This window comes from Manis javanica, chromosome 15 (genome assembly GCF_040802235.1).
Source record: "Manis javanica isolate MJ-LG chromosome 15, MJ_LKY, whole genome shotgun sequence".
Lineage (NCBI taxonomy): Eukaryota > Metazoa > Chordata > Mammalia > Pholidota > Manidae > Manis > Manis javanica.
In genome coordinates, this window is record NC_133170.1 from 56,085,564 (window position 1) to 56,109,828 (window position 24,265).

Here is a 24,265-nt window from a genome sequence, read left to right on the forward strand (position 1 = left end):
TATCTGAAATACATATAGCTAACAGTGGGCTGGCATACAGAATATGATACAAGAAATACATACATATATATGGCTAACAGTGGGCTGGTATATAGAATATATTTTCAAAAGTCCTACTAATCAGATTGGATTAAAGATGGCGGCATGAGAGCTGATACAGAGGCTTCCTCCTAAAACTGCATATAATACAAAAATATAATTAATACAACTCATCCTGAGAGAGCAACAGGGAAGAGGGCAGTGCCAGACTGCATATACCTGGAGAAAAGACCAGACCTCACAGAACAGGAAAATGTACCAAAGCTGTGGCCCGGCGGGACGCAAGCCCTTCCCCAACCCCAGCTCACCGGATGGAGGAAGACAAACAGAGTGGTGAGGGAGTGGAGGCCTGGGACTGCTGAATACCTAACTCCAGAGATCTGCTCTGGGAGCACAAACCTACATTTCATGGTGTTTGCATGATACTCTTGTGATTAGGGGATTGGAAAGCTAAGACAGGCAGAATTCCTCGAGAGACTGAGATTCCAGTTGCTTATGGAAAGCAGGGATCCACATCCGGTTGCTCTGGGACAAAAGACAGGAGGGCAGTCTGAGAGACTTCCTAACAAGGAAACCCTTAGCAAGAGGGCTGCTAAAGGGGCAAGGATTTCACAGAGCTTACTGCTCAGGAGAAAGGACAGGTAGACAAAATTGTCCGGGTGCACTCTGCCCAGCAGGTAGGGAGCTTTCACAATTTCCAGGTGCTCCAGCTCCCTGGCTGGCTTCACAGCTCCATGGACCCCTTCCGTGATAGGCAGCCTACTGCACCTTTCTCCCGGCCAGACCCACCTGGCTGGCAAACCGGCAAACCCTACCCCTGGCATTTGGCCAGCCAGAGGGAAGATCTGTCTAGACCAACTACAAACACAAAGCATAGAGGCTTATACCTGTGTGCTCAGCCCACAGCTTCAGGCAGTGGAGACAGGCATAGAGGCGGGGAAGCAGGAAACAGCTCTTTCCTCCCCCCATGCACCGATACCACTCCCCTGTGACCGCCAACATTGCTTCAGGGGCTGAGCAGCTCCAGAGAGTAGAGCTTCTGGACACTAGAGGGCGCCATATACAAATATGAAACACCAAAGGAACCTGGTTCAGAGTAACATTAATATAACTACTGAGAAACATGACATGGACCTCATGACTCTTCCTGAAAGGGAGTTCAAAATAAAAATCATTAACATGCTAATGGAGGTATGGAAAGATATTCAAGAACTCAGGAATGAATTGCAGTCAGAGATCCAATCTTTGAAGAGCACAATGGAGGGTAAAAAGAGCAGATTAGATACAGTGGAGACGATAAGTGAAATAGAAACTAGAGAAGAGGAATACAAAGAAGCTGAGGCACAGGGAGTAAAAAGGATCTCTAAGAATGAAAGAATATTGAGAGAACTGTGACCAATCCAAATGGAACAATATTCCCATTATAGGGGTACAAGAAGAAGAAGAAGAGAGAAAGGGATAGAAAGTGTCTCTGAGGAGGTAATTGCTGAAAACTTCCCCAAACTGCGGGAGGAAATAGTCTCTCATGCCACAGAGTCCACAGGTCTCCCAACACAAGGGACCCAAGGAGGACAACACCAAGACATCTAGTAATTAAAATGGCAAAGATCAAGGAAAAGGACAGACTATTAAAAGCAGCCAGAGAGAGAAATAAGATCACATACAAAGGAAGGCCCATAAGGCTAACATCAGACTTCTCAGCAGAAACCTTACAGGCCACAAAGGAGTGGCAGGATGTATTTAATGCAATGAAGCAGAAGGGCCTGGAACCAAGACTACTTTATCCAGCAAGATTATCATTTCAATTTGAAGGACTGATTAAACAATTTCCAGATAAGCAAAAGCTAAGAGAATTTACCTTCCACAAACCATCTCTACAGTCTATTTTGGAGGGACTGCTATAGATGGAAGTGTTCCTAAGGTTTAATAGCTGTCACCAGAGGTAATAAAACCACAGTAAAGGAAGTAGAACAGCTAATCACTAAGCAAATGCAAAATTAAATTAAATATCCCCAAAGTCAATCAAGGGATAGACAGAGTACAGAATATGATACCTACTATATAAAGAATGGAGAAGGAAGAAAAAGGAGGAAAAAAAGAAAAGAAACCTTACGTTGTGTTTGTAATAGCATATTAAGTGAGTTAAGTTAGACTTAGATAGTAAGGAAGTTAACCTTGAACCTTTGGTAATCACGAAACTAAAGTCTGCAATGGCAATAAGTACATACTTATCGATAATCATCCTAAATGTAAATGGACTGAATGCACCAATCAAAAAACACAGAGTAATAGAATAGATAAAAAAGCAAGACCCATCTGTATGCTGCCTACAAGAGACTCACTTTAAATGCAAAGACTTACACAGACTAAAAACAAAGGGATGGAAGAAGATATTTCATGAAACTAATAGAAAAAAGCAGGAGTTGCAGTACTTACATTAGACAAAATAGACTTCAAAACAAAGAAAGTCAAAAGAGAGAAAGAAGGACATTACATAAGGAAAAGGGGGTCAATCCAACAAGAAGATATAACCATTATAAATATCTGTGCTTCCAACACAGGAGCACCTACATATGTGAAACAAATACTAACTAAATTAAAAGGGGAAATAGAATGCAGTGCATTTATTCTAGGAGACTTCAACACTCCACTCACTCTGAAGGACAGATCAACCAGACAGAAAATAAGTAAGGACACAGAAGCACTGAACAACACATTAGAACACATAGACCTAACAGACATTTACAGAACTCTACACCCAAAAGCAGGAGAATACACTTCTCAGGTACACATGGAACATTTTCAGGAATAGGTCATATAGTAGGCCACAAAAAGAGTCTCACTAAATGCAAAAAGATTAAAATTGTACCAACCAGTTTCTCAGACCACAAAGGTATGAAACTAGAAATAAATTACACAAAGAAAATGAAAAATCCCACAAAGGCATGGAGGCTTCACAACATCCTTCTAAATAACCAATGGATCAATGACCAAATAAAAACAGAGATCAAGCAATATATGGAAACAAGTGACAACAATAATTCAACACCGCAAAATCTGTGGGATGCAGCCAAGGCAGTGCTAAGAGGAAAGTATATTGCAATACAGGCCTACCTCAGTAAAGAAGAACAATCCCATATAAGCAGTCTACATTCACAATTAATGAAACTAGAAAAATAAGAAGAAATGAAGCCCAAAGTCAGTATAAGGAGGGACATAATAAAGATCAGAGAAGAAATAAATAAAATTAAGAACAAAACAATAGAAAGAATCAATGAAAGAAAGAAGCAATGAAAAATAAGCAAAATAATAAACTCCTAGCCAGACTTATCAAGAAAAAAAGAGAGTCCACACACATAAACAGAATCAGAAATTAGAAAGGAAAAATCACTATGGACACCAAAGAATACAAAGAAATATTTAGAGAATACTATGAAAAATTATATGCTAACAAACTGGATAACCTAGAAGAAATGGACAATTTTCTAGAAAAATACAACCTTCCAAGGCTGACTAAGGAAGAAACAAAATCTGAACAGACCAATTACCAGCAACGAAATTGAACTGGTAATGAAAAACCTACATAAGAACAAAAGTCTTGGACCAGATGGCTTCTGGTCCAGGACTTTTGTTCTTAGGTAGTTTTTTTAAATCAAACATTTAGTGAAAACCTAATACCCATTCTCCTTAAAGTTTTCCAAAAACAGGAAGAAGAGGGAATACTTCCAAACTCATTCTATGAGGCCAACATCACTCTAATACCAAAACTAGGCAAAGACACCACAAAAAAAAGAAAATTACAGACCAATATCCCTGATGAACATAGATGCAAAGATACTCAACAAAATATTTGCAAACCAAATTCAAAAATACACCAAAAAGATCATCCTTCATGATCAAGTAGGATTAATTCCAGGGATTCAAGGGTGGTATAACATTTGAAAATCCATCAACATCATCCACCACATCAACAAAAAGGATAAAAACCACATGATCATCTCCATAGATGCTGAAAAAGCATTTGACAGAATTCAACATCCATTCATGATAAAAACTGTCAACAAAATACGTATAGAGGGCAAGTACCTCAACATAATAAAGGTCATCTATGACAAACCCACAGCCAACATCATAGTTATCGACGAGAAGCTGAAAGCTTTTCCTTTAAGATCGGGAACAAGACAAGGATGCCCACTTTCCCCACTTCTATTCAACATAGTACTGGAGGTCCTAGCCAGGGCAATCAGACAACACAAAGAAATAAAAGGCATCCAGATTGGCAAGGAAGAAGATAAACTGTCCCTCTTTGCAGATGACATGATATTGTACATAAAAAACCCTAAAGAATCCACTCCAAAACTACTAGATCTAATATCTGAATTCAGCAAAGTTGCAGGATACAAAATTAATACACAGAAATCTGAGGCATTCTTATACACTAACAATGAACTAGCAGAGAGAGAAATCAGGAAAACAATTGCATTTACAATTGCATCAAAAAGAATAAATAGCCAGGAATAAACCTAACCAAGGAAGTGAAAGACCTATACTCTGAAAACTACAAGACACTCTTAAGAGAAATTTAAAAAGATTCCAATAAATGGAAACTCATCCCATGCTCTTGGCTAGGAAGAATTAATATTGTCAAAATGGCCATCCTGCCTAAAGCAATCTATAGATTCAATGCAATTCCTATCAAAATACCAACAGCATTATTCAACAAGCTAAAGAAAATTGTCCTAAAATTCATATGGAACCACAAATGACTTTGAATAGCCAAAGCAATCCTGAGAAGGAAGAATAAAGCAGGGGGAATTATGCTCCCCAACTTCAAGCTCTACTACAAAGCCACAGTAATCAAGACAATTTGGTACTGGTACAAGAACAGACCCATAGACCAATGAATGGAACAGACTAGAGAGCCCTGATATAAACCCAACCATATATGGTCAATTAATATATGATAAAGGAACCATGGACATACAATGCGGAAATGACAGCCTCTTCAACAGCTGGTGTTGGGAAAATTGGACAGCTACACCCAAGACAATGGAACTGGATTATTGTTTAACCCCATACACAAAAGTAAACTTGAAATGGATCAAAGACCTGAATGTAGTCATGAACCCATAAAACTCTTAGAAGGCAACATAGGCAAACATCTCCTGAATATAGCATGAGCAACTTCTCACTGAACCCATCTCCTCGAGCAAGGGAACAACATCAAACTAAAAAGTTTCTGCACGGCAAAGGACATCATCAACAAAACAAAAAGGCATCCTTCAGTATGGGAGAATATATTTGTAAATGACAATTCTGACAAGGGGTTAACATCCAAAATATATAAAGAACTTACACGCCTCAAGACCCAAAAAGCAAATAACCCAATTAACAAATGGGCAGAGGATATGAAGAGACAGTTCTCCAAAGAAGAAATACAGATGGCCAACAGACACATGAAAAGATGCTCAACATCACTAGTCACCAGCAAAAAGCAAATTAAAACCACAATGAGACATCACTTCATACCAGTAAGGAGGGACAACATCCAAAAGACAAACAACAACAAATGTTGGCGAGGTTGTGGAGAACGGGGAACCCTCCTACACTGCTGGTGGGAATGTAAGCTAGTTCAACCATTGTGGAAAGCAATATGGAGGTTCCTCAAAAAACTAAAAATAAAAATACCATTTGACCCTGGAATCCCACTCCTTGGAATTTACCCAAAGAATATAACTTCTCAGATTCAAAAAGACATATGCATCCCTATGTTTATCGCAGCACTTTTTACAATAGCCAAGATATGGAAGCAACCTAAGTGTCCATCTGTAGATGAATGGATAAAGAAGATGTGGTATATATACACAATGGAACACTATTCAGCTATAAGAAAGAAACAGATCCTACCATTTGCAACAACATGGATGGAGCTGGAGGACATTATGCTCAGTGAAATAAGCCAGGCGGAGAAAGACAAAAACCATATGATTTCCCTCATTTGTGGAGTATAACAATGAAGCAAAACTGAAGGAATGAAATAGCAACAGACTCAGAGACTGCAAGAATGAAGGCGTTTACCAAAGGGGAGGGGTGTGGGAGGGTGGGTGGGGAGGGAGGGAGAAGGGGATTGAGGGGTATTATGTTTAGTACATAAGGTGTGGGGGATCATGGGGAAGACAGTGTAGCACTGAGGAAGCAAATAGTGAATCTGTGGCATCTTGCTGCACTGATGGGCAGTGACTGCATTGGGGTATTGGTGGGGACTTGATAATATGGGTAAATGTAGTAAGCACATTGTTTTTTCATGTGAAACCTTCATAAGAGTGTATATCAATCATAACTTAATAAAAAAAAAGTCATACTAATCTATTTTTTAAAATGACAGACCACCCAATTCTTTTTAATGGACAAGAGACCTGAAAAAACACTTGAAGAGAACATATCAAAATGGCTGATAAATATATGAAAGGGTGTTCTTCTTTATCATTAATCAGAAAAATGCCAATCACAGCCATAATGACAACATATGCACCAGAAACCTAAAATTAGTAAAGACTAACAATGCCAAATATTGGTGAAAATATAGGAAAATGAGAACTGCAAACAGTACTATGGAGAATATAATAAATGGGTACAACCAGTCTGGAAAACTGCTTGTTAACAGCAGCTCAAGGCAAAGATCCTATGACCCAGCAATTCTACTCCAGATACATTCCAAGAGAATGAAGATATGTATATACCAAAAGACATGCACAAAAATGTTTTTAATAGCACTATCCAAAAAACTATAAATTGAAAACAACTCAAAAGTCCATCAATTCAAGTATGAATTCATAAAGCGCAGTCTCTTCATAAAATGGTAAACAATGTGTTAATGAAAATGAGTAACTGTAGCTGGATCTAACAACTGAAATGAATCTGAAAAATATAATTAACTGAAGTTAACTTTAAAAGAAAGTTAACTGAAAGAAGCCAGACATAAAAGAGTCCACACTAAAGGATTCCATTCATATAAAATTCAAAAATAGGCAAAATTAATGATGGTGACAGAAGTCAGGATTGTGGTTACTCCTGAGAAGGAGAGAAAAGGCGAGGATTAAAAAGGATTTGGGAGGCTTCTGGAATGTTGTAATTTGTACTTTGAAGGACCTGTGCGGTAGATGTTATTTATTTTATGGTAACTTTCAGAGCTACATACCTATGATTAATGCTCTCTCCTGTTGGGATGTCATAACTTGAATAAAAATTTTAAATACCTTAATAAAAAGTAATTTGAATGTAAATCTTAAAATATATAACATATATACATACATATACACACACATAAATATACATTAACGCAATTTCTTTCATCCACATAAAATGACGTAGAATTTACTCAAATGAAATTCTTATTAGCCCTGGAAGTAGACAACAAATCAATGAATAAGTTAAAAAAATGTGTATTTATCAGACATTATTAAAAATAATTGGTACTGGAAAACAACCCAGCAAGATATGATGAGACAATAATAAAACAATGAAGTTGTCTCACTTATGACACCCATTGCCAAAAATCTGATCAGGTCTCTAGATTCAACTACCAATTCACAAGATAAAGATGGGAGAACATGTCAAACCACATAACAGGAAAAGAATTAGCTACATCCAGAATATGGGAAACTTTACAGGATAAACCACGCAGCTTACTCAATAAATAAAACACAAGGAAAAAAAGTGTTGGGGTACATGAAGATTTAGATGACTTATAAAACACATCAACTAATTATTGGACTTCATTTGGGTACTAAAACAAACCGTACACACACACTTATGACATTTATGAAACAACTGGAAATTTGAACCTTGACTGGATATTTGACATTACAGAATTATCTGCAAAAAAATTTAAGGGGTCATGATGATGGTATTGTGGTTGGGTTGAAAGAAATGTTTTTTTCTTTAGAAATATATTGATAATTACAGATGAAATGTTATGATGACTTGAATTTGCTTCAAAATAATACAGGGCAAGAGTAAGTAGGTAAGGGTGTGACATATAAAACTGGCCATGATTTGTTAATTGTTGAAGCTAGGTAATGCATACATGAAAGTTTATTATACCATTATATCTACTTTAGAATATGTTTGAAATTTTCCATAATAAATAGTTAAGAAAAAAATCCTTTCAGGTCCCCCTTAAAATTTCATTACAAAAAAAAATTTAATTGGAATAATACCTTTAATAAAAATACAAACTCTGAGAAGTTAATGAAAAAAGTACCTTGGAAAAAAATGTTCTTGATTTTCTTTTTATTTGACTGGGTTTTAAGAGTCATGACTAATTTTTATATAGCTTTCTGTTATCCAATATCTTATATAGTACCTTTCAACAGTAGGTATTAAAAAATATTTACTAAAGAACGGGTCAATATTTTCACTAAATCCTTGTTCAAGTACCTTTCAAGTAATTATTACTGCCTTGTACGAAAGATAATTATGTGAAAATGGTAATTAATTACATAGTAAATAATGAATAATACATGAGTATATAATGAAACAATATCCAGAAGAATTACAGAATCTTAAGAACTTTTTAAACAGTGATAGCCTATATATCCTTTTATATCTTCTGAATTTCAAGACATTTCAGAAAATTGAACCTATTTAAAATAAACATACGAAATTAAAACTTCTAAAACCAGTGGCAAAAAAAGAAACAAATTTATCAAGACTTACCTAGCAGGGGGAATTCCTCTCTTATAAAGGTCCACCCTCACTTTCTCTCCCACATGTCTATAAATCTCCACTACAGCCAATATTGCAGCATCTCTCACCTGCCAAAGAATTCACAACTATAAAAAAACTTACTGAGATACAATGAAATACTTCACCTCAAGGCAACATTACATTAGCAGTTCAACTTAAAGCACCAAGTTGGTTTTAATACCTCCAAACCCCTAAGAGATTATGGCAGGTCATTAACAAATAATAGAAACTGCTGAGAAAACCTATAACAGGTTTCACAGAAATCTAAGAAACATGTAAATAAAAGTAACTGATGTGGCTTTTTAAAAACTTCTATTTGCAATAAGATTGTGCAAAGAACTGCCAATAATTGTATGCATACAAATTACTATCGTGGCTAATATATTTTCCTGGAATAAAATTGCCTTTCAAAGATATGGCCTGAACTCAAAAAGGTATTTCTACACCAATGTTCATAGCATAATTATTCACAATAGCCAAAAGGTGGAAACAACCCAAATGTAAATCCAGGGAGGAATGGATAAACAAAAAGTGTTATATACACACATGGAATACTATTCAGACTTAAAAATGAAAGGAAGAAAATTCTGGCACATCTTCCAACACTGGTGAACTTAAAGACATTATGCTAAGTGAAACACGACAAAAACAAAAGGACAAATATTGCATGGTTCTATTATTATGAGTAGTCAAACTCACTGAGAGAAATAAAATGTGGTTGCCAGGAGCTTGCGAGTTGTGGGAATGAGGGAATTACTGCTTAACAGGCAGAGAGCTTCAGTTTGGGAAGACAAAGTTCTGGAGATTGAGGTGGTGATGGTTGCACAATGGTGTGACTGTACTTATGGCCAATGAACTATACACTTAAAATGATTGGAATGGTGAATGTTTTATTGTGTATATTTTGCCACAATTAAAAGAAAACAAAATGTAGCCTAAAGAGGAATTTGGAAGGTAGCTCTAGTTCCCTTGCACTGCTCATTGTCACAGCAAGTGAAAAGAGAGCAGAACTCTCTACAGTACCTCCAGAGGAGGAGCTAGGGCCTAAAAGCAGGGAAAACCCTATCCAGGGTTATTCCAAATGCCCCAGCTATGCCAAAAAGGTTACAACGCCACAAGGAGGAATGAGATCCAGAACACAGCCCTGTATGCAGCTCAGGCAGAGAAATTTCTAACAAGTGATATGCCACTCCACAAATTCCCTCTCTTAAACAGGGCATGACTGTTGCAAAAAAGTTGTTCTGTAACCACACTCAGGAAGAAAGGAAACTGACAACCTGTCCTCACAATTGGCATATAGGAGGACTACAGGAGGGAATCCAGATTCTTTGTTACTCAATCTTTCAAACTCAAGAACTATCCTGTAAGTCCCATCTACCTTTAATACTAGCCATATGGTTGACAAACTTAAGCAACATATGTGAATAAAATGTGTTCTTAAAAACTAACTTTGGTGGGTTTTAAAAGAAAAAATGAAGTGAAATCTTGATTTCACTATCTCCCCTCCACCGTCTCTCTTCTTCTGTTTTTAAAGTGGAATAAGAGCACTAGAAAGGAAGGGGTAGCCAAAAAATTAGTCAATGTTTGAGTGTAAGTAGAATTTTACCTGATTGTTGGAATCTCCAAATAGGACACACAAATATGGTACCAACTTGCTGAGGACTAGTGGCTGAGCCCCAAAACTAAATATAATTTGAAAAGAAAAAAAAGAGAAAATTTGGTTTTAATCAAACAGTGAACAAGATATACTTCCTTCTTGTCTGTATCAGTAAGACAAATATGGTGGAGAGCATGGGCACACATCATTAAAACATGAAGGATATGAGACACAAGCAAAAACTAACTCTAAACAATGTGAAATACACAAAGTTGAATAATCATGACGGACAATGAAAACCGTCAACACATGATCCGACAGAGCAAAATGTTCAACCAATGGCACTCTTAAACCTAGCAACTTATCAATCACTCAAGAAAACTTGAGCTTTTACTTTAAAACAGTTCTTTTTTTATACTTAGGCTCAAGTAAATTTGCAATCCAATAAAATTTTTATGCTTACTAATATTTTGATGAGGTCATGGGTTGAAAGCAAATGACAGGAGAGTCAAAAACCATGAAAGTTGTGCAGACTGAATGCACTTACAAGCTCTAGATGGCAGAAAGGACCATAGAGGAATAGAAGAAAATAAATGAAGGTATGGTTAGAGAACAGGAAATAACACTATAGGAAAAGTTGAAAACTACTATATATTACCTATTTTGTTGCACAGTACTTAAAAAAATAATCCAGAAAGGGAACAAAAGTTCTGGTTTGCAATTTCTTCAGACTGGAGCTCTGAGCTCTGTGGCACCTATGCTGTCAGCTTTGCATAATGCTACCAAACCCACTGTTTAGTTACCCAGGACAGTCTTCTTCAGTCTATGATTTTGGTAACCACCCACACTGCTCTACAAAGCCTCTGTGGAGGAAATGGCTATAGTATCTGAAATACCAGTGAGTTAAAAACAATTTCAAACTGGATCTAGAACAGAAGTAGATCTTAAGTTATATCAATATGTTATATGATCATTTATTTTAGGTATCAACATAGCAAAGAAAAAAGAGAAACTCTTATCACTGATGAATAGTTTTAAGTTAACATGAAAGACAACAACATACACACAAAAATTAGAAGATAAAAATTTTCAAACAAAATACTCTTGCACCAGAGATCAATAAATAACTATTCAAAATTTGTTATTTCCATAGCTTTCCTTGAGCTTTGTGAAGTAGATATTGTTTCAGAAAAATGAAAAACATAAGGTGCCTATTTTCAGTGATCATAAAACTTACATGTTTAAGGTTTCAATAAGACAGAGACACAGGCCTTCTCGAGATCGAAAATTCTTGTGCTTAAAACCAGAAGCCAAATGTTCCCAGATGTACTGTTTGAAGGAAAAGTAAACATGTGTACAAAAGTTAAATTTCTCTCATCTTTTAATATTTCCAAACGTACCACCAATCTTAATCGGTAACTGAATTTACCCAGTAGACTGTTCACTTCTCTACAAATTTTTCTAAGCCAAAAATTTGCACAGATATTGCTCCTACCCATTTTTAAATACCTTCATCACATTTAATTTTTATTTTATATCTTTCACTTTACATTTCAATTATTTTCAGAAAAACTATGCCTAAAAAGCTTAGAATTTCCAAGGACACATTATTTCTTCTAAGCTTTAGAAACCATGAACAACAATGCTACCAAAACAAGCCCAGTAGTCCAGTAAGCACTTAAAAGTCCAGTGTTGCCTAGCAACTACTACAGACTGTCACATAAAACACTCTTTCTCAATATTTTATAATTCAAGCTTTTCACCTTTTAACACTGGATCCAAATACAGAAACATATTTGGACAAGTCATTTGAGTGCTACCTACTGTGTAATTTTCTTTTAGAAAAAGCAAAAATAAACCTATATAAATCCAAAACAATTAAGATAGCTTTGGTAAAAGAAGGAATCCAAATTTATTCTTCCAAACACATTGCCAATTGTCCCAATAAATTCCTTCTCCATATTCAGAAACAATTTCCTTACCATTTAGTAAATTCACATGTATAAATACACATACACACACACGCGTGTACACACACACACACACACCCGCCACCCCCCCCTTCCTGGATTCTAATTCTTTCTGGATGCTGTATTCAGCCCTACTAATATTTCTCTGTCTGCCAAACTTTCTGGAAGGTAACTTGGAAGTTTAAAAAAAGAACTTAAATGTGAATAACCTAACTTAGCAACACCATCTCTGGAACTCTATTTTACACAAATACTTACTTTAATGTCCAAAGATACAGGTACAAGAACACACCCTATAGTACCATCCGTAATAATAGCACATCAAAAACAAGGTAAAATGTGAACTAAGTGTTTAGGACACCCACCCAAACTATTAACAAGGACTTAGTTTTAAGGTATAAAATATCTGGGAAAACAGTTTAGTTTTACAATTCAATCAATACTCTTTAGAAGTTTTGTAAAACACATGTACTATAATATTTTTCAAACTGAATTTTAAATAACATTTACATTGTGTGTACTGTAAATTCAGATTTTCTACTCAACATTAGCTACTCTACATCTTTGTTTATATGTTAATTTGTTTTTGCTCTCCTTTCAAAACACCTCAATAAGGGCAATTCGTTTTTCTACTTATTCATAACATACAGATCGCTGTTATAGAATATATACCTTATATAACTAGTAACCACTTGCTAAAATTTTTTTGTCTCTGTAAGAGTTGCAAAAATTAATATAATATTCAGTAGTTCTCAAAATAAGCTTTCTCACTGAAACTCAGAAAAAAAATAATATAGTCAGTATATCATCAAATCATTAAAAATCTCTAAGTTAGCTTTTTTAAAAAGCATTAAGGAGAAAAAAATAAGAAAAAGAAAAGCAAAAAACCAAAAAGTTAAATATTGTCATTTAAAATTTTCAACTTCTTTAAAAAATTCCCAACAATTCATTCTTTAAAATTTCAACTTTCATGTCCCCTGAAGCTTCACTGACTTGCTGTGATTATCATCCATCTTTACTGGTATTTCATCATTAGTGAGCAAAATTTCAATTTGAAACTGTAGGCCTACCATAGGTGGTGCTACTTGATCCATACACTTCAGTATCAGATTCTGAGCTTCATCTCGAACCTTGTCTTTGGTGTCTCCCATTCTGTCTATTAAAGCTACAATAACTAGAGAAAGAGAAGGAGAAAAGAGTAAATACATACAACTCATTTTCATCATGAGCTGTATTTTAAAAATTACCAACAGCAACTGTTTCCATAAGTGAAGTTATGAGGTAAGCAAATTGTTTTAAGTTGTTTATTCATGAGTCCAACTGAAAATAACTGAGAAGCAAGTTCCAAAAGAATACATACAGTATGACATCACTTAAAATAATAATGTTCAAAAAACAGGCAAAACTTAATCTTATTCATATATATATATATATATATATATATATATATATATATATATATATATATATATATATATACAGTAAAGCTGCTCTACAGACCAGGAAGGGAATGATTATCCCAAAGATCATGACACCAGTTACCTCTGAACAAGGGAGAGGTGTCACCAGGATACGTAGACAACAGAGCATCTAGGGAACTTGCAGAGTTTTAGTTTCTAGACCTGTGCACAGGCAGGTCTTGGTTTTATTTGTATCACTACTCTACAATCACATGATGAACATTATGTTGACTAGACAAACCCCATCACAAAGTTACCCCCCACATTTCCATTGCAATCATTGTCCATCAGCATAGTAAGATGTTGTGGGATCACTGCTCATCTTCTCTGTGTTGTACAGCCCTCCCTGTGGCCCCGACCCACATTATACATGCTAATAACAATGGCCCCTTTCTTTTTTCTCCCCCCTTATCCTTCCCTTCTCACCCGTCCTCCCCAGTCCCTTTTCCTTTGGTAACTGTTAGTCCATTCTTGGGTTCTGGGAGTCTTCTGGTGTTTTGCTCCTTCAGTTTTTCCTCTGTTCTTATACTCAACAGATGAGTGAAATCATTTGGTACTTGTCTTACTCCGCCTGGCTTATTTCACTGAGCATAATACCCTCTAGCTCCATCCATGTTGTTGCAAGTGGCAGGATTTGTTTTCTTCTTATGGCTGAATAATAGTGCATTGTGTATATGTACCACATTTTCCTTATCCATTCACCTACTGATGGACACTTAGGTTGCTTCCATTTCTTGGCTATTGTGAATAGTGCAGCGATAGTGTAGGAGGGTTCCCCTTTCTCCGCATCCTCGCCAACATTTGTTGTTGTTTGTATTTTGGATGGTGGCAATCCTTACTGGTGTGAGGTGATATCTCATGGTGGTTTGAATTTGCATTTCTCTGATGACTAGTGATGTGGAGCATCTTTTCATGTATCTGTTGGCCATCTGAATTTCTTCTATGAAGAACTGTCTGTTCAGCGCCTCTGACCATTTTTTAATTGGATTGTTTGCTTCTTGTTTGTTGAAGTATGTAAGCTCTTTATATATTTTGGATGTCATTGGATCTGTCATTTATGAATATATTCTCCCATACTCTAGGATGCCTTTTTGTTCTATTGGTGATGTCCTTTGCTGTACAGAAGCTTTTCAGTTTGATGCAGTCCCACTTGTTCATTTTTGCTTTTGGTTTCCTTGCCCAGGGAGATATGTTCATGAATAAGTTGCTCACATTTATGTCCAAGAAATTTTTGCCTGTTTTTTTCTAAGAGTTTTATGGTTTCATGACTTACATTCAAGTCTCTGATCCATTTCGAATTAACTTTTGTGTATGCAGTTAGACAATGATCCAGTTTCACTTTCTTACATGTAGCTGTCCAGTTTTGCCATCAGCAGCTGTTGAAGAGGCTGTCATTTCCCCATTGTATGTCCATGGTTCCTTTATCATATATTAATTGACCATATATGTTTGGGTTAATATCTGGACTCACTATTTTGTTCCACTGGTTTGTGGCTCTGTTCTTGTGCCAGTACAAATTGTCTTGATTACTGTGGCTTTTTAGTAGAGCTTAAACTTGGGAAGCAAGATCCCCCTACTTTATTCTTCCATCTCAGGATTGCTTTGGCTATTCGGGGTCTCTTGTGGTTCTATATGAATTTTAGGACAATTTTATCTACCTTGTTGAAGAATGCTGTTGGTATTTTGATGGGCATTGCATTGAATCTGTAGATTGCTTTAGGCACGATGGCCATTTTGACAATATTAATTTTTCCTAGCCAAGAGTATGGGATGAGTTTCCATTTGGTAGTGTCCTCTTTAATTTCTCTTAAGAGTGTCTTGTAGTTTTCAGGGTACAGGTCTTTCATTTCCTTGGTTAGGTTTATTCCTAGGTATTTTATTCTTTTTGATGCTATTGTGAATGGAATGGTTTTCCTGATTTCTCTTTCTGCTAGTTCATCATTAGTGTATAGGAAAGCAACAGATTTCTGTGTATTAATTTGCATCATGAAACTTTGCAGAATTCAGATATTAGTTCTAGTAGTTTTGGAGTGGAGTCTTTATGGTTGTTTATGTACAATATCATATCATCTGCAAATAGTGACAGTTTGACTTCTTTACCACTCTGGATGCCTTGTATTTCTTTGTGTTGTCTGATTGCTGTGGCTAGGACCTCCAGTACTAGGAATAACAGTGGGGAGAGTGGGCATCCCTGTCTTGCTCCCAATCTTAGAGGAAAAGCTTTCAGCTTTTCACTGTTAAGTACGATGATGGCTGTGGGTTTGTCACAGATGGCCTTTATTATGTTGAGGTACTTGCCCTCTATACCCATTTTGTTGAGAGTTTTTACCATGAATGCATGTTGAATTTTGTCAAATGCTTTTTCAGCATCTATGGAAATGATCATGTGGTTTTTATCCTTCTTTTTGTTGATGTGGTGGATGATGTTGATGGATTTTCAAATGTACCATCCTTGCATCCCTAAGATGAATCCCACTTGATCATGGTGTATGATCCTCTTGATGTATATTTGAATTCGGTTTGCTAATATTTTGTTGAGTATTTTTGCATCTACGTTCATCAGGGATATTGGTCTGTAATTTTCTTTTTTTGTGGTTTCTTTGCCTGGTTTGGTATGAGAGTGATGCTGGCTTCACAGAATGAGTTTGGGAGTATTCCCTCCTCTTCTATTTTATGGAAAACTTTAAGGAGAATGGGTATTATGTCTTCTCTATATGTCTGATAAAATTCAGCAGTGAATCCATCTGGCCAAGGGGTTTTGTTCTTGGGTAGTTTTTTGATTACCTATTGAATTTTGTTGTGGGTAATTGATCTGTTCAGATTTTCTGTTTCTTCCTTGGTCAGTCTTGGAAGGTTGTATTTTTCTAGGAAGTTGTCCATTTCTTCTAGGTTTTCCAGCTTGTTAGCATATAGGTTTTCACAGTATTCTCTAATAATTCTTTGTACTTCTGTGGGGTCCCTCGTGATTTTTACTTTCTCGTTTCTGATTCTGTTGATGTGTGTTGCTTCTCTTTTTCTCGTAATAAGTCTGGCTAAGGGCTTATCTATTTTGTTTATTTTCTCAAAGAACCAGCTCGGTTTCATTGATTTTTTTCTATTGTTTTATTCTTCTCAATCTTATTTATTTCTTCTCTGATCTTTATTCTGTCCCTCCTTCTGCTGACTTTGGGCCTCATTTGTTCTTCTTTTTCCAGTTTCAATAATTGTGACTTTAGACTATTCATTTGGGATTGTTCTTCCTTCTTTAAGTTGGCCTGGATTGCTATATACTTTCTTCTCAGAACTGCCTTCGCTGCGTCCCACAGAAGTTGGAGCACTGTGCTGTTGTTCTCATTTGTCTCCATATATTCCTTGATCTGTTTTAATTTGGTCATTGATCCAGGATAACTCAGGACCATGTTGTTAAGCCTCCATGCGTTTGTGAGCCTTTTTGTTTTCTTTGTACAATTACTTTCTAGTTTTATGCCTTTGTGGTCTGAGAAGTTGGTTGGTAGAATTTCAATCTTTTTGAATTTAATGAGGCTCTTTTTGTGGTCTAGTATGTGGTCTATTCTGGAAAATGTTCAATATATACTTGAGAAGAATGTGTATCCTGCTGCTTTTGGGTGTAGAGTTCTGTAGATGTCTGTTAAGTCCATCCATTCTAGTGTGTTGCTCCGTGCCTCTGTGTCCTACTTATTTTCTGTCCGGTGAATCTGTCCTTTGGAGTGAGTGGTGTGTTGAAGTCTCCTAAAATGAATGCATTGCATTATATTTCCTCCTTTAATTCTGTTAGTATTTGTTTCACATATGTTGGTGATCCTGTATTAGGTGCATACATATTTATTGTTATATCCTCTTGTTGGACTGACCCTTTATCATTATGTAATGTCCTTCTTTATCTCATTACTTTGTTTTGAAGTCTATTTTGTCCAATATAAGTACTGCAACTCCTGCTTTTTTCTCCCTATTGTTTGCATGAAATATCTTTTTCCAACCCTTCACATTTAGTCTGTGTATGTCTTTGGGTTTGAGGTATGTTTCTTGTAAGCAGCATACAGATGGGTCTTGCTTTTTTATCCATTCTATTACTCTGTGTCTTTTCATTGGTGCATTCAGTCCATTTACATTTAGGGTGATTATTGAAAGATATGTACTTATTGCCACTGAAGGCTTTGGATTCGTGGTTATCAGAGGTTCAAGGGTAGCTTCTTTACTATCTAACTGTCTAACTTACCTCTTTTATTAAGCTATTATAAGCATAGTCTGATGATTCTTTATTTCTCTCCCTTCTTATTCCTCCTCCTCCATTCTTTATTTGTTAGGTGTTTTATTCTGTACTCTTTTGTGTATCCTTTGACTGCTTTTTTGAGTAGCTGATTTTATTTTTTGCCTTTAGTTAGTATTTGGTTGGTCTGCTTTCTTTGGTATGATTTTATTTTCTCTGTTGACATCTATTTAGCCTAAGGAGTGCTTCCATCTAGAGCAGTCCCTTTAAAATATCCTCTTGAGGTGGTTTGTGGCAGGCAAATTCCTTCAACTTTTGTTTGTCTGGGAATTGCTTAATCCCTCCTTCATATTTAAATGATAGTTGTGCTGGATACAGTATTCTTGGTTCAAGGCCCTTGCATTAAATATATCATGCCATTCTCTTCTGGCCTGTAAGGTTTCTGTTGAGAAGTCTGATGATAGCCTGATGGGTTTTCCTTTGTAGGTGACCTTTTTTCTCTCTCTGGCTGCCTTTAATACTCTGTCTTTGTCTTTGATCTTTGCCATTTTAATTATTATATGTCTTGGTGTTGTCCTCCTTGGGTCCCTTGTGTTGGGAGTTCTGTGGGCTTCCATGGTCTGAGAGACTATTTCCTCCCCCAGTTTGGGGAAGTTTTCAGGAATTATTTCTTCAAATACACTTTCTATCCCTTTTTCTCTCTTCTTCTTCTGGTACTCCTATAATGCAAATATTGTTCCATGTGGATTGGTCACACAATTCTCTCAATATTCTTTCATTCCTGGAGATCCTTTTATCTCTCTCTGCCTCAGCTTCTCTGTGTTCCTGTTCTCTAAATTCTATTCCATTAATGGCTTCTTGCACCTCATCCACTCCGCTATTAAGTTCTTCCAGAGATTGTTTTATTTCTGTATTCTCCCTCCCTACTTGATCCTTTAGCTCTTGTATATTTCTCTGCAGGTCCATCAGCATGGTTATGACCTTTATTTTGGATTCTTTTTCAGGAAGATTGGTTAAATCTATCTCTCCAGGCCCTCTCTCAGGGGTTGTCTGGGTAATTCTTGACTGGATTATATTCTTCTGCCTTTTCATGGCAATAGAGGTAGTTGTAGGCAGGTAGCGTGTGGGTCAGCTGGGAGAACAAAGTCCTTTTCTGCATGTTGGTCGCCTTGCCCTTCTCCGCTGCCTGTGTCAGTTACCTGCACACCTGGTGCAGCTTCTGGATTAATCCCCTAAACTGCCATGGGCGTGGTTGCCATCAGGGTAGCCCAGAGCCCTGCGGGGAGTGGCAGGCACGCCAGGCGTGCTCTCCTGCAAGACCGGTGCCCCTTTGTGTCTTTCCCCAGTTTTCTCTGCCTGTGCAGGGAAGCTGCACGTCGGTGGTGGCCTCTGAGTCTGGCCTGGGGGGCTGCATGCCAAGAGGAAATTCTGGGTGGATGCTGTGGGCACGGCTGATCCCCAACTTCTCCGGCACTGCATTCGTGCATGCCCAGCAGATCCCCAGCTGCTCCACTGCTGCGAGCAGGCGCTCAGCTGCTCTCCAGCTGCTCGGCCACCGCAGCAGGGCCACACCGTAGGGGGAATGACTGGCAGGCTGTTTATTGTCATGAGGGGCTTCAGAGCTGCGCTGCCTTCCAGGAGTCTGGGGTGCCTGAAGTTCCCCAGGATTCCCAGCTGCTGGGCTGAGTGTGCCGGGATGATTCTGCTCAGTTGTAGGGTCCCTGTCCCTTTAAGAATTTCAAAATGCACTCACTTTTCTTTTGTTCCAGGGGAGCCAGCTGTGGGGACCTGCTCGCAGATTTTACTTTTCCATTTCTCTAATATCCAGCATACAATGCAATGTGTGTCTGCGTTTTGGTATGGATGACTAGGGCTGGGTATTTAGCAGTCTTGGGCTCCCACTCCCTCCCTGCTCTGACTCCTTTCTTCCCGCTGGGAAGCTGGGGTGGGGGAAGTGCTCAGTTCCTGCCAGGCCGTGGCTTGTATTTTACCCCTTTCGTGAGATGCTGAGTTCTCACAGATGTAGATGTAGCCTGGTTGTTGTACTATATCCTCTGCTCTCTCTTTTAGGAATACTTGTATTTGTTGTATTTTCAAAAATATATATGGTTTTGGGAGGAGATTTCCACTGCCCTACTCATAACGCCATCTTGGCTCCTCCCCAGGTGTCGTTTTTTTTAATTACTCTTCATATTGTACGTTTGATATGCATTCCACTGTATGTACGACACATTACTCATGTGACGAGAAGAAAAGCCTAGCCCCTGGTATTGAAGACTTTCTCCAGTACGTCTAAGACTTTGGCACCACTCCATAAAAGGAGGCAGAAAAGGCAGGTTAGAGTCAATTCTTAGATTTTGAGATGAGAAAGAAATCACATCTATTGCAGGGGTGGGATGGAAGGAATGGGAGGTGGGTGGCTAGAATTCAGTGGTACAGGTCCTAAAGACAGATCACAGGGCAAAAATAAAGTCAAAATTATATTTCTACAATCCCTTAAATTACTACCACCACTTAGAACGGTGCTGCTAGGTGTGTGACCACATTGTTTAATCTGTTTCTACTTCCTTAATCCATGAATGTCTACAGCAGTACTCACCTCAGACTACTGAAAATTAATATAATACATTTAAGCTAAACTACTCAAGAGAGTTATGGGCACTGAGTAGGTACTCTATGATGTGTTATCCACTATTCTCATCATCACTATCTAATCCTGCATGTTCAAAATCAAAGAAACTAACTCCTCTGACTTTACAGGTATAACCCTCCTTTCCCTGAGGCAACGGATGCTGAGGCCTAGTTTAAAAAGGGAAGGGATTTTTCTCTAGTTTATTTATAGACACAGATAATTATATGTGTATAATTTGATGCAAATAATTTTACAAAGTAACACTGTCTACAGTATAACCAGAATTAAGGTAGTAATGATCAACAACACTCAGGGAAAAACAAAATTACATTCTTTTTGGAAGAAAATGACTAGACTCAAAAATCCATCAACACCATCCACCACATCAACAAAGAGAAGGACAAAAAACACATGATCATCTCCATAGACGCTGAAAAAGCATTCGACAAAATTCAATATGCATTCATGATAAAAACTCTCAACAAAATGGGTATAGAGGGCAAGTACCTCAACATAATAAAGGCCATCTGTGACAAACCCACAGCCAACATCATACTTAACAGCAAGAAGCTGAAAGCTTTTCCTCTAAGATTGGGAGCAAGACAGGAATGCCCACTCTCCCCACTGTTATTCAACATGGTACTGGAGGTCCTAGCCACTGCAATTAGACAACACAAATACAAGGAATTCAGATTGGTAAAGAAGAAGTCAAACTGATATGATATTGTACATAAAAAATCCTAAAGACTCCACTCCAAAACTATTACTACTAATATCTGAATTCTGCAAAGTTGCAGGAAACAAAATTAATACACAGAAATGTGTTGCTTTCCTATACACTAATGATGAACTAGCAGAAAGAGAAATCAGGAAAACAATTGCATTCGCAATTGCATCAAAAGGAATAAAATACCTAGGAATAAACCTAACCAAGGAAGTGAAAGAACTATACCCTGAAAACTACAAGACACCCTTAAGAGAAATTAAGGAGGACACTACCAAATGGAAACTCATCCCATACTCTTGGCTAGGAAGAATTAATATTGTCAAAATGGCCATCCTGCCTAAAGCAATCTACAGGTTCAATGCAATCCCTATAAAAATAACAACAGCATTCTTCAACAAACTGGAACAGAATAGTTCTAAAATTCACATGAAACCACAAGAGACCCTGAATAGACAAAGCAACCCTGAGAAGGAAAAATAAAGTGGGGGGGATCTCATTTATCAATTTCAATCTCTACTACAAAGTCACAGTAATTAAGACAATTTGGTACTGGCACAAAAACAGAACCACAGACCAGTGGAACAGAATAGGGAGTCCAGATATTAACCCAAACATACACGGTCAATTAATATACGATAAAGGAACCATGGACATACAATGGGGAAATGACAGCCTCTTCAGCAGCTGGTGTTGGCAAAACTGGACAGCTAAATGTAAGAGAATGAAACTGGATCATTGTCTAACCCCATACACAAAAGTAAATTTGAAATGGATCAAAGACCTGAATGTAAGTCATGAAACCACAAAACTCTTAGAAAAAAACATAGGCAAAAATTTCTTGGACATAAACATGAGCGACTTCTTCATGAACATATTTCCCCAGGCAAAGGGAACAAAAGCAAAAATGAACAAGTGGGACTATATCAAGCTGAAAAGCTTCTGTACAGCAAAGGACACCATCAACAGAACAAAAAGGCATCCTACAGTATGGGAGAACATATTCATAAATGACAGGTCCGATAAAGGGTTGACAGCCAAAATATATAAAGAGTTCACACATCTCAACAAAGGATATAACCCAATTAAAAAATGGGGCACAGGATCTGAACAGACACTTCTCCAAAGAAGAAATTCAGATGGCCAACAGACACATGAAAAGATGCTCAACATCACTAGTCATCAGAGAAATGCAAATTAAAACCACAATGAGACATCACTTCATACCAGTAAGGAGGGACAACATCCAAAAGACAAACAACAACAAATGTTGGTGATGCTGTGGAGAACGGGGAACCCTCCTACACTGCTGGTGGGAATGCAAATTAGTTCCACCATTGTGGAAAGCCATATGGGGGTTCCTCAAAATACTCAAAATAGAAATACCATTTGACTCAGGAATTCCACTCCTAGGAATTTACCCTAAGAATGCAGCAACCCAGTTTGAAAAAGACAGATGCACCCCTAGGTTTATCGCAGCACTATTCACAATAGCCAAGAAATGGAAGCAACCTAAGTGTCCATCAGTAGATGAATGCGTAAAGAAGATGTGACACATATACACAATGGAATATTATTCAGCCATAAGAATAAAACAAATCCTACAATTTGCAACAACATGGATGGAGCTAGAGGGTATTATGCTCAGTGAAATAAGCCAGGCGGAGTAAGACAAGTATCAATGATTTCACTCATCTGTGGAGTATAAGAACAAAGAAAAAAACTGAAGGAACAAAACAGCAGCAGACTCAAAGAACCGAAGAATAGACTAACAGTTACCAAAGGGAAAGGGACTGGGGAGGATAGGTGGGAAGGGAAGGATAAGGGGGGGAAAAAAGGGGTCATTACTATTAGCAAACATAATATGGGGGGGGGGACACAGGGAGGGCTGTACAACACAGAGAAGACAAGTAGTGATTCTATAGCATCTTACTATGCTGATGGCCAGTGACTGTAATGGGGTATGTGGGGGGGGGGGGCTTGGTGATGGGGGGAGTATAGTAAACATAATGTTCATCATGTAACTGTAGATTAATGATACCAAAAAAAAAGAAAAAAAAAGAAATACATCAGCATCTACAGGATTGGCTACTGTGGAACTTTGGTTCTGATAGCTTCTGAGAGACAGAAGACTATGATAAGCACTAATAAATATTTGATGTTGTTATGTTCTAAGCACTGAATCATCTCATTAATCCTCATAACAATCCTATGAAGTAGGGTAGTCCCATTTGTGAGAAAGGGCCTAGAGGGCTTAAAGTTCTTGCCCAAGTCACACAAAGAGCAAATAGTGAAACCAGGGTTTAACTAACCTACACAATGTTAGGCCCCACTCATAATGACTTCCACTTATTTGTAATTAAGGTGGTGTGTGTGTGTGTGTGTGTGTGTTTTTAGCTTATTTTATTATTTTAGTATTGTACAAGATGCAAAACTGATAGCCAGGTATCCTGACTCTTCTCATACTCTCTCTGTATTACTACTTTGGATTAAAACTATCTAAGATTTATAAAATATGAAATCCTCTACTGAATACAGTTATCATAAAACCAGGGTTCGTGATCAATTTAACTGTAAATAGTACTTTTTTTGTTTGAAAATTTTCCACAGTATGTGTGGTCACAAAAAAAATTTAAACCAACAAGGCAGGGGTCACAAACATAAATGCCTACAGCCAGGGAGGTACAGGAAACACCAAAAAAATCAACCAGGTCTGGGAGGAGCCAAGATGGCGGCGTGAGTAGAGCACTGGAAATCTCCTCCCAAAACCATATACATTTTTGAAAATACAACAAATACAACTATTCCTAAAAGAAAGACAAGTGGATACAGTACAACAGCCAGGCTACATCTACATCTGCGAGAACTCAGCATCTCACGAAGGGGGT

The 24,265-nt window shown here is 37.4% G+C and overlaps 1 protein-coding gene across 31 annotated transcripts in view; it reads right to left on the bottom strand.

Moving 5' to 3' along the window:
- Positions 1-24,265, bottom strand: part of CLASP2 (cytoplasmic linker associated protein 2) — a 205,343-nt gene that overhangs the window by 168,839 nt on the left and 12,239 nt on the right. For all 31 annotated transcript variants that reach the window (XR_012125822.1, XM_073223506.1, XM_073223522.1 and 28 more), the window contains exons 3-6: positions 13,425-13,528; positions 11,622-11,713; positions 10,394-10,469; positions 8,758-8,855 (exon numbers count right to left, since the gene is read on the bottom strand). Coding sequence is in view for 30 of the 31 variants with exons in the window: in XM_073223506.1 (XP_073079607.1) it covers positions 8,758-8,855; positions 10,394-10,469; positions 11,622-11,713; positions 13,425-13,528 (370 nt within the window). In the remaining variant the exon portion in view is untranslated. The remainder of the gene's footprint in view (positions 1-8,757; positions 8,856-10,393; positions 10,470-11,621; positions 11,714-13,424; positions 13,529-24,265) is intronic.